Source organism: Myodes glareolus, chromosome 10 (assembly GCF_982192425.1).
Source record: "Myodes glareolus chromosome 10, mMyoGla1.1, whole genome shotgun sequence".
NCBI lineage: Eukaryota > Metazoa > Chordata > Mammalia > Rodentia > Cricetidae > Myodes > Myodes glareolus.
In genome coordinates this window covers 75,424,107-75,438,824 of record NC_142035.1, presented here as the reverse complement: position 1 = coordinate 75,438,824, position 14,718 = coordinate 75,424,107, and the positions used below count along the sequence as shown (strand labels likewise).

The window sequence follows — 14,718 nt, the reverse complement described above, 5'->3', positions numbered from 1 at the left end:
TATTTGTGCTTATATACCCACATGCATGCACACACGCACACACACACACACGCACACACACACACGCACACACACGCACACACACACACGCACACACACCCACACCCATGCATGTATTTGTGCTTATGTACCCACATGCATGCACACACACGCACACACACACACACACACACCCATGCGTGTATTTGTGCTTATGGACCCACATGCATGCACACACACGCGCACGCGCACACACACCCATGCGTGTATTTGTGCTTATGGATCCACATGCATGCACACACACGCGCGCACACACACACACACACCCATGCGTGTATTTGTGCTTATGGACCCACATGCATGCACACACACACACGTGCTGCGATGACTGAAATGAACACAGAGAACCCAGCACTCACTGCTTCTGTTGTTTGTCACTGCTGACCGGTTAGCAGTTAACTAGAATGGCAAACATGGGGAGTGCTTGAGGGGTCCACTCAAGTGCTAGAGAGGACTTGAGGTGCCTTCAACTCGGTCCCGTATTTCAGAGAAGCAGTTGAGATCATCTTCTGTTCATTTGAACTAAACTTCTGGTTTGCCAGCAAGGTGTGCTGCCCTTGCGCTCCTGGAATGGCATGTGCTTGGGAGAGACTGCGCCTCTGCAAGCAGAAACCAGGGTTAATTCCTGGGTGTCGCCTCCTTGTGAGAAGGTGGGTTCCCAGGCTTTAGGGTGGAGTTTCCCATCCCATCTACCACAATACCGCCCTCTCTGGGCACTAGTAAGGAACCAGCTAGGAAGAAAATGGGTTGTTCCCACCCCCCACCTGTGAACTGCAGTCAGCTGAGAAAACAGCACTGAAACTTAGCTCAGAGAAGTCACAGTCTAGTGTGCTGGGCTTCCTGACTGCTGACATCCCGGGGGACATGCTGGGAGCTTTGCCACTTGTCTAGCAGAATTACTCCTCACCCCTGCGTCTCAGACAAGGAAGGAAAGACACTGTCTAGTCTTACGTGGACAAACGCACTTGGATTTCTTCCTTAGGGGCAGTGAGGAGGCTTGGGAGAGCTACAGACTGAGAGCAGGGAGGCCAGGGTGAGGAGCAGGACAGTGGCCAATTTTGAAATATTGAGGTGGTAAAAGCAATAAGGCCTGGTGACCAGTTGGCGGCATGGAAGGAGGAGAGAATAGAGGATGCTCAGATAGCTCTTGCTTTGCAACTGAGTGGATGCAGTACTATCGGAAAGAGTGGAAGAGGAGCAGGAGGCTGCAGCTTTGCAAAGCCAGGGGTTCCAAGATTCAAGGATGGGGCAGCCATGAGAAACCCTGACTGGTGGAAGAGCATAGCTCTCTGTGGGCTTGTGATCCCAGGGATGATGGCAGAGAGGAGGCAGGGCCCCGGGAGCTTAGGGGCTGTACACCTACCTGCCTGCAGGGCGAAGCTCAGTCCAGAGAGAAACCCTGACTCAGACAAAAGGTGTGGAGGAGCTTGAGAACAGATATCCAGGGTTGTTCTCTGACCTCTACACACATGCTGTACATGTATACACATGTGTGCATGTGTGTGCGCGCGCACACACAGAGAGAGAGAGAGAGAGAGAGAGAGAGAGAGAGAGAGAGAGATCAGACCCACACAGACCCTAAATCAGCAGTTTTCAACCTCGGAATTCACCTAAGACCATCAGAAAACACAGTTACTTACATTATGATTCATAACGACATCAACATTACAGTTATGAAGTCGCAGTGAAAATAATTTTACAATTGGGGGTCACCACTACATGAGGAACTGTATTAAGGGGTCAAAGCAATAGGAAGGTTGAGAATCACTGATATGAATGGACAAGGTGATCAAAATTAAAATACCACTCGTTTCAGCAGCTAAGAATCTCTTCAGTGATGACTTTCGAGTTGTAGCAGCTCCGTTTTCAGTTTCTGGTAACCTCTGTAGCCATCGTCCTGCCTGCATCTGTCCCTGTGAGAAGGGCGAGCATAGCTCCTGATGAAGTCCAAAGGATGAGGTGAAATAATGTGGGAGCTGCCCTCACAGTGCCTGACGCAGAAAACTTAGAAAGTCGGCTGTGGCAGGAACTAGAGAGACGGCTCCGTGGGTCAGAGTCCTCACTGTGCAAGCGTCAGGACCTGTGTTTGAAACCTCAGAGCCAGAATAACTGAATGTGGCTGCAAATGGACCTGTAGCCCAAGAGGGTCACTGGTGCTCTCTGGGTACCAGTATAACTCCAGGCTAAGTGAGAGAGTAGTAGACCTGGGCACTTGGATGGCTGCCTCAGACCTCTGAGTATGCATGGACCCAAGCCCATGTCCTTTACATGTGTACATGCACCAAATGTGCATGTGCCCTGCACACACGTTCTATGAACACACAAAAGTATTTTAAAGTCAGCTTTAGTCCTGTCTTCGTTGTTTTCCTTGATGGAAGAATAAATTATAAAATAGATAGGGAATTCTCTTCAAAGCTGTGATTCTGATTATTAATAACAGTTCATAATTACTTTTGCCACCGTGTTCAGCCCCTTTGGATGACTGACAACTGACAAAATAGGAAGTTAACTAGCAGAGTTGCCTGCTCCTGCTGCCAGATCTAGTGACATAAAATTTCTCACTGGGAGGCCTTTGACAAGTCAGCTGAATTTCCTGTGCCCTTGCCTTAAAACCGGCAGATGTGATCCACATGTCCCCAGTGTTGTTTCTGTTAGTGGAAAAGGAAGGGGTGCTGGATTGCTCTAGGGCTGCGGTAGGAGCCCAACCCCCAACCCTGCCGCTGGGGCGGTAGTTCATACTTGATGACTTTCTCTTCTTTTGTTCAACTCATTTTAACACTCAAAGAGGCCAACTCATCCTAATGTGTTTGACTCAGCAATTAGAATTTCTGATTTAGGGACCAGGACCCTGGCAAGGGTTAAGAGTCATCCAGCCACATGCTCTTTCTCATCCTGTGGAAATAAATACTTGAGGAAGGCTTTGGTTCAGGCCTTGTGGAGCTAATTCTTACTGTGCTGGGTGTAAGGGCCCATAGAGAATTAGCCTCAGTCACTCTGGTACCAAGGAGGATGGATTGACAGACCTGTCACTTGCACCTGCAGGATGATCCACAGAGACGTGCCAGGAAGGGCCCAGGCTAGAGGAAGACGGCCCGTGTACTTTTGTACAAGAGAGAAATGTCACAGGCTCGGGGGGAACATGCATGAGTCAAAGGGCCTAGCATTACCCAGCTGTGTTCTCATGCACAAGAGCCACTCAACAGGGACAGCATGAGCCTTGGACACCTAGGGGTCAAGTGTACACCTTCAAGGACCATCTTAACCGGATCTGAAACCTACCTGAGAAGGTGGCTTATGGTCTCCCACCGTTGTCTCTAGCCAGCAGAGAGACCATGTAGCCTGCCCAAGATCACGTGACTAGTCACATGTCAGCCAGTGGTTATGAACTCCAAAGCTATCCTAACCACTCCCTGCTGCTGCATACCCTCATCACCTCCGTGCACGCCAGAGAGGGGACTCTAACTCAGTCTTGCCCACATGCTAAAATCTCCCTAGTTTTCTCAAGAAATTTTAGATTTCACCCCCAAAGTGACTGGTTAGATTTTTTTTTTTTTTAGAACTAGGCATAAGTTTGAACAGTCTGTCAGAGAAACAATGGCTCCCTAGGATCTGTGTGGGCATCTCTGTGCCACAGGTTCTACATTGCTGGTACAACGAGCTGGAGAGATTTACAAGCTGGAGTCCCCTGGGATGGATTGGAATCTCTTCCCTGTTGTTGAAGCGCTAATGAGAAACACTAATTGGGCTTGGCCAGGGGCTGGGACAGTCCCCTTCGTAAAGTAGGGAGGGCATTATCCCTCCCCAGTGGTGGCTCTGGCCTTCTGGGCCAAAAGGAGAAGTGGGGTGCTGGAGAAGTGGGAGGACTCCGCAGGCAGCTGGACTCTGAAGGAACAGGTGCTCACCTGAACTGACCAAGCCTAAATCCCATAGAAACAAAGCTGGGGCTCAGTGTCACCCCAGAACCCTGAAAGGAGCACTCTGGCCCAGTCAAAGCTTGCTGTAAACGCTCAATGAAGGCCCCGAGTCTATAGCCTAGTTCCTTGACAATTCCAAATTCCATATACATATGGGTAAAACCTTTGCCGAAGAGGTCCACTTCTGTCTCAGTATGCCCCCCGGGCACCAGGCAGGGGAAGGACCCACCTTCCCAAGGCTCAGGGGGGCTTGACCTATAACTCTGCTCTGTCAGGACAGGGTAGGGTGGATAGCTGTGGTCTGCTCCGCAGAGTTTCTCTGCTCTCAGTGTGACCCCTGCGTCTTGTTTCTCCCACAGGTGTCCTCTCCCTCCCGGCCTACTTCAGTCCCTACAACAGTGGCTCCCTGGGCCACGACGAGCGAGCCGATGCCTATGCTCAGCTGGAGCTGCGGACGCTGGAGCAGTCTCTCCTGGCCACGTGTGTGGGCAGCATCTCAGAGCTGAGTAAGGACGGGGCCTGGCAGGGCGGGGGGCAGTAACTGGGCTCTGGCACTAGGTCATCCGGGCCTCCCGAAGCCCCTTGTTCCTCGCTCCAGTTCTCAGCTGCAGCCTCCGTTTCACCCAGAGCACAAGCCACCACTGGAAACCTAGATATTTGCTCATAAGGAATTTAGTTTTCCATTCTGACTGGAAGTTGTTAGTGCCACAAGGACAGGGCCTTGCTCACTTTTGCTTTTCTCCACTACACAACATTCCCAGCGCAGATAACAGCCCCTGGTGTTCACTGTGCGCACGCGAGTGAAAGTCCACAGGTGCATTAGAAAGGATGAGGTCCGGCCCGCCCAGTCTGTCTCCAGAAACTCTCCCGGGCTTGGTCTCTGGCCCGGCCACTCCTTAGGATACCGAGAAACGACATTCCCAGTGCACCTTCTGAGAGACAGCAGAACAGGCTGCGTCACGGGCCACACTGCCTGGTCCCTCCCTCTGAAACCAAAGGTTTAGCTAACCTACTCTGCAAGGGAGGGGAAAAAGGTGGAGGCAGATATTTTAATTTTGTTTCAGAGACTAAAGACCTTAATGAGGCTAGTGATACTTGGCACTCAGCACCGTGGATATAGAATTCACCCTGGACTTTCCATGTGTTAACTCTCCGTGCCTAGCCAGGACCAGCCGGCCTGCTAAGTTCGGAAGATCCATTCTTGTAACAGGTCTAGCTGCCTGAAGAGCCCTGGCCCTCAGATTTTTCTTTCATATGTAGCCATAAGGCTTTTAAAGAGAAGGAATGGGCAGGAAGCAAAACCCTTCTTTTTAAGGGTGACCAGATGTTTAAGGGTGGCCAGATGTTTAAGGCCTTATTTTGAAGACGGTGCTATATTCCAGACTCTCTCGCCTGCTGTTTTTATTTGATGGCCCATAATGAGGGTTGGAACGACTTTCACGAAACCTGTAGCACCTCTAATCAAGTCTTCCACGATTAGTAAGCAGCGAGGGCTTGTTTTCCCATGGCTGGTGGGTGTTTCTGGGCATGGGGCCAAGGTTTCATTGAGCTTGGGATCAGTTGATTCTTAAGTACAATACAGGGATGCTCCAAAAGCACCAAGCGTCCACCTGTGCAAGGGTCCAACCCAGTCACCTCAAGGCTTCAGGAATAAGTCATGCCAAGGGACCACAGATATTATGTGCCCTTAATTACAGATTGAAACTTTGCAAAATACCCTAAAGATGGGTGGCTAGAACAAAATGAAATAAGATGTGTAAAATGAAAGGCCGATTTTTAAAAATTATTCTTAGATAAACACAAAATTACTGTCGAATTGCTATGGATATCTTTTTTTCCCCCTTCTTTCTTTTCTTATTTCCTGAGACAAGGTCTCATGCAGCCTAGGCTGGCTTCAAACACTCTAGAACAGCTAATGAACTTCCGATTCTTCTCTCTCTGTCTCCTAAGTGGGATTGTAGGCATGTACTATCATGCCCAGGCTGAAGATCAAACCCCGGGTTTTGGGCATGCTAGGCAGGCACTCTACCAAATGAGCTACGGGTATCTTTTTTGAAAGTTATTCTTCATTTCTAGAGTTAACCTGTGAGCTGTTAACAGGTTTATAGCCAGTACCAAAGAGCGGCCTGCCCCAGCTCACAGGTTGTACTTTGTGTGCTACGGATGCAACAGTTCAGAGCCAGTGGGGGAGGTGAGGCCCCAGGTACAGTCCTTGCCAGCTTCCATGCTAGCTTGCAGCTGTGGCCCATCCTTGCACTCCTGGGAGCTTAGTTCCTCTTTTTCCATAATGGAAATAAATACCCCCTTCCAAGGTGGGTCTAAAGATTAGATGAGATTTTTACCTGTGTTTTCTGTCTATCATGAAGCTTAAAAAACAGAAAATGACAGTAGCTAAGAATCACCCAAGGAGAGGCTCCAAGGCAAGCTGTGGCTTTGGCCATTGATGGAGCTGCCTAAGCTTTCCCAAACGTCCTGTCTGAGTTGTCTGCAGCATCCATCCCTTGATCTTGGAGAAAAGCTGCCCTTAGCAAGGATTTAGATTGAGGAAGCAAGAAGCAGCTACCTCTCTTCTGCCTTCATGGTTTCTCTGAACCTCTGAGCCCCTGTGTCCTGTTTTCCCATAAGGAAGCTGCAGAAGCAGTTTCCCTTGCTGTCGTGCATCTCTTGCCTATGTTCTGGCTAGAAATGCGCTGCCAAAGGGTGCTGCACCAATAACAATAAAACAACAATAAAAATAATTAATGCTAATGGCTTTACCTTGTCCATCCTTTGGAATGGTATTTCAACACAACACCTCTTTGATGCTATCTCAGACACTTTGATTTCTCTTCCTTGTGGTTCATCAACTGTTGTGACATTTAGACCTAGAGAATGAGGAGCCAGGTTTCGGCTTTTTGCCACCAACTTAGCTGGTACTGACTGCTGGAGGCACAGCCTCCTGCTGCTTTTGATGCCAGTTTCTGCCACCCAGGAGCCCCAAGGCAGGGCCAGGAGCTGGTGTTGTTGCAGGACCAGATTCCTCCTCTCTTGGGAAATATGGGGCAGTGTTTGTGTGTGAGCAGTGGTTCTGTGAGAACGTCAGGGGTTCAGGAAAGATGGAGGAATGGTAGTAGAGGCTGTCAAAGATGTGCTGCTGTTAACCTCAGCTTTAGTGAGTACTTGGTTCCTTATTATTCCTTTGGCTCCTCAAAACTGATTCTGTGCTAGCATCTCCATTTCACAGATGAGAAAACTGAGGCTCCAAGCACTACTTAGGATACACAGACTAGCAGTAACTGAGCTCAATCTGAAGCCACGAGTATTAGACTCTGGAGTTTGGGCTCTGATCAGGTTTCTTGGGGATGATCTTTAAACCTGACTGAATATTAAAATCACCCAAGGATTTTTACAAATTAAAGGTGCCGAATCCTGCCCTGGACCAAGGCAATCAAGAGTTGCTGGACGTGGCCAGTATCAGGATCACATTGTCACCACCCTTTTTGCCCTGGAATTGGCCCGAGGCCCAAGGCAGCTAACTGTAATTTGAAGACTGAAAAGAACCAAGAGGAATTCTGTGTGTCTTTTGTGTCCACCTTGGTTAGAGATAATACATGAAGGACTCTTTTGAGTGGGGTGTTCCAATTCTGTTCATTTATCCCTGCTTGAACCCAGTCACTGTCACTGTGGCTGTACTGAGAGAATGTGGCAACCATTCAAGCCTTGAAGTGAAATTGTTGAAATGAAATTCATGCACAAGACTGCTTCATTTACTCACCAGTAAATGAAATTTACTGTTTCATTTTTGAACACCTGTGTGTGGGAGCCAGGGCTCTGGGAACACAAAGCAATGCAGGACCAGACAGCCATAAGCTGAGTGATGGAGGTTGACCAGATAAAGTAACGCATTGGCTTTGCTGACCTAAAGCTACGTATAGGCAGTCAGAACCTGGTCGCTTCTGCTGCTCCAGAGTTAGCTGGGTTTCTAAGGCTTCCTGTGGGAAGAGCCATCTGTGGCAGTCTGCTCTGAGTTCTCAGGCCTAGAGAACAGAGAGGCGCCACTCGTCCCAGAACAGAGGTGCCTGCAGGTGCTTGGGGCTGTTTCAGACCATCCTTTCTCAGCATTGTGGCCTCACACAATGATGGAACATTTCCTGTCAGGGGCTGGTGGGATGTTGAAAAGACTAAGACAGAAACACAACACAGGATATGGGGGCCTATGACCCCGCAGGTTCCAGTAAGGCAGGGTACAGCCCATAGCACGTGAAGTTCATGGAATCAACTCGTTTTCACAGCCCATGTACTGTACTATAGGCTCCCTGTGACCAGAACACGTAAGTTAGGATATGTTCGGCAGATAAGTCTCAATGCCTTCATTTAGACGGGGAGATATACTTGATCCTTAGCACGGTAGGGAGTAAGTTGACTTCTATTTCTAAGGAATAGCATCCTCTGTGTATCGTTGAGTGTTCAGTGCATGATGGCAGCCTTTATCATCCAAAGTCCCTGGGTTTTGCACATGATAACATAAGGGAGACTCCAGAGCCTGTGCTTGGCTGGTTCCCATGGTCAGAGAACGGAGGGAAGGCCCCAGTTCCCTGGGGCGGTAGAGAGAGTAGAGATGTTGAAAAGGAAACCACATTAGCATAAGTTCTGGAGGAGTCAGCTCTGCCAAGGGTTTGTAATTCAGCGGCTAAGGCAAGACTGGAAATGAAAGGGAAACCAAATTGCTGTTGTGTGTCTAGGTGACAGTCTCCTCCTCAGCCTGTTGACTCTGGGGTAAACAGTAATTAACGCTGAGTGAAGGGAGCTGCCACCCTAAGAGAATGTGGGCTGGGAACTCAAGACTCTGGCCTTTTCCTTTTCCCCTCCTCCAGGTGACCTGGTCTCTCGAGCCATGCATCACATGCAGGGGCGCCACCCCCTGTGCCCAGGCACCAGCCCCGCTCGCCAGGCCCGCCAGCCACCACAGCCCATCACGTGGTCCCCTGATGCTCTTCACACACTCTACTACTTCCTGAGGTGTCCACAGATGGAGTCCATGGAGAACCCCAACCTGGACCCCCCAAGAATGACCCTGAACAATGAACGGTAGGTATCTGTCTTGCCCGAGCACCAAGTAGGGAGTGCTCACAAGTGCACATTGACCTGCTGACCGGGCAGGAAACCTGGTGCCGGCCAACATGTGTGAGGGGAGGCTTGTGTGCTCAATGTGATATTTCTTTACCCAGGGCAGATGCATTATGGAGTCACTGAGGCTAGGAAGTGGGCTTTAATTGGTTAGCTTCACATGTACTCTACCTAGACTCTTCAAAACTCAGTTTCCGCTACAAAATGAGACCTCTTTGCTGATCTGGAAAGGTGGCAATGGGCCTGAGTGAACAGACACTTTGGCCCCCTATCAGTGGTAGCTGTCACCTCTTTTGGTGGCAGTGCCACTGTTATAAGCGATCTTGGGTCTGTTTCTCCCCAGCTATTTGTTTCTTGGGGGCCCTGGCAGGTGTTGTGCTCTCCAGAGCCCCAGCCCTTTCTAAGCTGAATACACATCTACAGGTTGTAGACTTCCAAGGGTGACCCAACGAGGGTTTGAGTAAGGGATGCCTGAGTGTTCACGTAAGCCGGAGGACAGGGCTCTAGTTGTAGGCCTACTCTTTGGAAACCTTTTACCTAAAGGATTTTTAAAAAAATAATACACCAGAACTGGAAAATGGCTCAGTCGTTAAGAGCACTGGCTGCTCTCCTCCCGAGAATCTGAGTTTGATTCCCACCCACATAACAGCTCACAACCATTCGTAACTATCTATAACTCCAGTCTCAGGGGATCTGATGGCCTCTTCTGACCTCTGCTAGCACCAAACATGAATGTCACGCACACACACACACACACACACACACACATATGCAAAACACTTAAGATAATTTTAAAAAGCCTAAAAGTTTTAATAAATAAATCTCTTAAAAATATAACCCAAATAATCTGGGCATGATTGTGCATATCTTTAATCCCAGCACTCAGGAGATGAAGGCAGGTGTATCTCTATGAGTTCAAGACCAGTCTGGTCTACATAGTGAGTTCTAAGACAGCCATGGCCCTGTTGAGAGACCTATCCCCCTAAAACAAATGTGTAGTGTGCATGAATATGTATATACCTAGTATATACATATATATGTGTATGTTTAGTATATATAGCCAATTAACTATATGCTGCATGTACCTTCCTGTGGACTTGAAGTTGTGTTCTCCTTCATGGGAAAAACCCTCACTTGCCTTTGGAAACCCTGTTTGTACTTGCTGCTACCCAAGAGAGCCCAGGACAGGGAAAGGGCCCCAAGGGCTTCACCCACCAGAAGGAACGCGGCCTGAGGCCTTCCCCAGCTGCCTCTGATGTCTTTAGGGAACATCAGCCCGCTCTCCAGCAAGGTCCCCTTCTCCAGGACCTCTGCAGTCACACAGCACACACACTAAGGTGTATTTCCATGCTCTAGTTGGTTCCAAACAGCTTCCAAGAAGCATTGGTACTCCTGTGGACATACAGCAACGTTTGGAGCAGAGTGTGCAGTGCTGTGGACCAGGTGGCCTGGGTCCAAATAATGACACTGACATTCATTAACCTTGAGACCTTTGTGCAAGGTTCTACAGCTCACTCTGCTCCATATCCTCTGCTGTGAATACAGAAGTGGTAAGGAAGACTGCGAACAGATTACAGGAAGGCAGCCAGTGCTCAGTGAGTATTTACTTTGTATCAGACGCATGCTGAGCACTTTATGGCTGTGTGTTCATGTCTTTCACATCTACCAGGAAGGAGGTACTCATTTTATACATGAGACATGGAAGCACAGAGTGACTCAATGACTAGCCAAGGCCATAGAGACTGTGCTCATAACCACTGTGCCATAAAGCCTGTAACCGGAAGGAACGTAAGCTGATAGTGGCCTGGCGCACACACACTTGAGTATTGAGAGTAATAACTGCCGCCATCGTTGTTACTATTACTGATACCGTTATGATGTCAACATCAGTTTATTTCTCTGGAAGGCTGAGGGAGGCCCATCTGGGCCTGACCCAAAACGAGGCTGCAGCTGAAACCCAAGGCATTCTGAAAGTCAAGCCCATGCAGTGGGAGGTGGAGCCAGAACGCAGGCCCTGCGCCCCAGCTGTTTCTGTTTTGTGGAGAAAGTGTTGCGGTTGCAAAAGTTGGCTAGGAAGGAACAAGGGCTAGGCAAACCGCATTAGAGACAGAAGAGGAGGAGACTTCTTTGCTCTTTGGTAAGGTTCTTTCGAGAGGTGTGAGGCCCAGAGCCGGGCCCCAGCAAAGCCAGCTTGGAGAAGGTGAGCTAGGCCTGTTGCCCTGGAGTGGGCTGGGCTGCTCAACCCTCAGACTGTGACCTGCCACCCCAACCCCAGCATTTTTTGACAGCAACATCTGACTTGGCCCCTCAGGGTATACAGGACCCTCCCCCATGCTCATAGCAGCAACATCAGGCTTCCCTGTGGCAGGAGTCCATGATCTGCATGTGGTGGTGGCCACTGAGTTTGCACAGCACCGCACACACGTGTGTGTATTTAGACACCAATTATCTAGAAACCACACTCTGCACCGCAAGTCTACTGGTCACAAAGATATTTTTCCATGAATCATTTCAGACAAGTATTAGATTGATAAGAAATTGGAGCCACCACTGTGGGGGCAGTGAAATCTAAAACTTTCAAATCTTAATACTGACCAGCAGACGCCCAGAAGATACCCAGATAACCAGCTTCTATGGCCTGGGCCCCCTCTGCTGATGCAGGCCCTGCTGTGCCTCAGACTTTTCTTAGACAGGACAGACTCTAGAAGCCTTGGAGAAATGGGTGCCTCATAGGCCCTTGATGCTCTACTAACCTAACATCCCCACCAAAGTGCTGAGGAAAATTAACTAGAATTTGCCAGGGTTCCAGGGCATTTGCTTTGTGCGCTCAGAATACTCCCCTGACTACTGTTTCTGTCTGTGATGTCCTTCCTTCTTCTGCTTCACTTCAGAAACACTCAACCCAAACTGAACAGCGCCTGTGAGACCCGGTGTGGCAATGAATATCTGACCTTCTGTGAGGGCTGATGGCTGTCCGGGTCTCTTTGGTATTAAGTGACCTCATTCACTACCTCACAGCTAAGGGGCGCATTTTGGTGGTCTGGGTTTGGTGGTACGTCTGTTCAAGTCTTCTCTGTTTTTGTTTATAAGAAATATACCATGATTCCTTCTAATGAAAAGCCTGAATGTCCACAGCCCCGGAGACCAAGGGCAGCAACATGCTGGCGTCTCTTCTGTGTGGGAGCACAATGTGGCATTCCCTGCTAAGCCTGTACTGTTCAATGGGGCCTCTGTATCTCTATGTAAGACAACCTTCCCCCAGACCTAGGTTTTCTGTGCTTGGGAAGGGAGTCCCACAAACAGAGGAGCTTAGGATGGCAATCAGGGCGGGGCACCGTTGAAAGGAAAGAGAAGACAGTCTCATTCTGTGAATAGGGCAGCGCCCAGGAATAGCAGGAATAGTGTACAGACTCTAGGGCAGAGGCCTAAGTTCCATCCACTTAGCCTGCCTGATAAGGGAAAGCAACTCTACATTAGACGAAACACACACACACACACACACACACACACACACAGTGAGAGAGAGGGAGAGAGAGGGAGGGAGGGAGGGAGGGAGGGGTATTGTGATCTCTGATCTTCCTTGTAAAGAGCATTTCTAGCTATTATACCCATAATTTATCAGGAGGGTGGTATACCAGGCATAGGCCCGAGTGCTGCATGGCTAGATGAGAATTAAAACTAAATTTCTGCACCCCGGGCCCTTGGCTTTTCACAGCGCTGCATACAGCTCTTCTCCCTGGCCCCTGACGTCATGAGTGGGCCCCAGTTTCAGGTCTGCCTCTTCCAGTGCCCTCCAGAATCACCTGCCTATCCTCTACCAAGACCCCACTTGTTACCCTTGGGAGCTCTTCATCCCTGCGCCCTCACGGGATGCCTTGCTCTCTGCACGGCACAGGGCCTAGAACCCAGGATCAGTCACAGCTGCTGCCCTGCGGGGTGTGTCGCTGCTGAGACTAAGCTCAGAAAGAAGCTCCTGTCAGAGATCCAGGAGTCTGTGCCTCCCTCCCCTGAGGGCTGGGGGAGGCTGGGCGGCCATCTGGCCCAGCGTGGTCCTCGATGGTGGCAGTGTCTGGAGGCAGAGGACTGGTCAGCTGGAGTGTCAGCCCAGACTGTAATTGTCCTGAGGAATGAGGAGGATGACTGTGTAGACATTCAGAGGAGCAGGAGAGCAGGTCTCTTGCCAGCAACTTTTTGGAAGATGTCATCAAGCATCAAGAATGGAAGAAGACGCAGAGCTAAAGGTCCAGAGGGGCCAGATTGACGTAGGGTGACCAGTCCTGTGCACCCGAGTCCAGGACCCTGAAAAAGCAAGGCCATGGAGAAAGGGGTGGCAAATATAATGAATCACTACCAGTCCGTTTGCTCAAGCCTTGAGCCCTGGCTCCAGATCCTTTCCTCCTTCCCCCAGCTCTACATGGTGCCTCTTTGTGGAGGGAGATACCCTCCAGGGAGCTGGAGCCTCCCAGTATGTCGGACCCTAAACTAAGAGTATATGAACTGGGATGGAACCAAGGCCTGGTGTCATTCAGTCTTCATTCAGCTGGTAGAGCCCTATCCAGAGAATGAGCTTAGGCTCAGGGATATACTTTTTTTAGCTCAACCTTGCTACATTTCAGAACCTTCAGCCATCAAACTGTGTAAGAGGAAGCTCAGTGTTGTGGCAGTGTGTTAGGTTGGCCCTTTGGCTCAGAGCCTGCCTTGCTTCAGATCCCCCAACCAGATGGCCTCATGCCTGTCACTTCAGCTTTGTGCCTCCTTGCTGCTTAGCAACCTCGGGATGCTCAAGGATTAATATGTATAAAGCACCCAGACGAGTGTCCAGTATGCAGTGTGTCTGATGTCTTCATTGTCACGTTCAGGAGAGTCTCTGAAGATTAGGGCGAGGACTTTACCTAGACCTCAAAAGACAACCACAGAAAATCAAAAAGGTAGCATGGCTTGGGGAAGAAAAGTCACAGAACTTCTGGTATTTCCAGGTACATGGATCAGGACAGAAGTGAATTCACACTTTACAAACACAAAACTTAGGCAGATGCACCACCCCCACCCCCCGCCACACAGTCATTACCAATTGCCGTGTAGCAAGTGCTCCAGTGGCAAGCTGTGGCCAGTAGTTTGCCATTGGCGAGCACATGCTCAGAGGTGTCTTCTGAGAGTCTGGTTCAGCCCTTCTTCCTCTGTTCCTGGTAAAATGGAACTCCGGGCCTGCTTCTTTAGGTAGCTCCCGTTGTTCTGGGGACATGACCTTTACACAAATGAGCCCCACGATGAGGACAATCATCTGTTTCCTTTGTTCTGTTCCAGATGCAGAAGGGCCATGATGTTCACACAAACACTCAAAATAAATCGGAAGCACCCACCGATTGACGTTCAGAGTGTTGAGTCTAAGTGGCTCGTTAATCTTTTGCTCAGCTTGCTAAAGTGTTTTCTTACCAAATAATAGAGATGATGGCGATGGTAGCTTCATGCTACTGACTTGTGATTCCCTTAAATACCACTTCAAGAAGATTTGCAATGTTAAGCTCTTTTCTCCCTGACTCTTCCCGCTTTTTGTGCATTAAATTTCCATCTGTTTACCCAAAATGGAAGTAAATGAAATAATAGCTATTGAGTGAATTAAGTGTCGCTTCCATGTTCCCCCATTTGGCATTTCCAGTAA

General features: G+C 49.3%; 1 protein-coding gene across 1 annotated transcript in view; it reads left to right on the top strand.

The window, feature by feature from the left end:
• The window catches only part of Abtb2 (ankyrin repeat and BTB domain containing 2), a 155,478-nt gene that overhangs the window by 110,528 nt on the left and 30,232 nt on the right, over positions 1-14,718 (top strand). The window contains exons 2-3 of the mRNA XM_048443637.3: positions 4,313-4,459; positions 8,807-9,020. Of these exons, the coding sequence (XP_048299594.1) occupies positions 4,313-4,459; positions 8,807-9,020 (361 nt within the window). The remainder of the gene's footprint in view (positions 1-4,312; positions 4,460-8,806; positions 9,021-14,718) is intronic.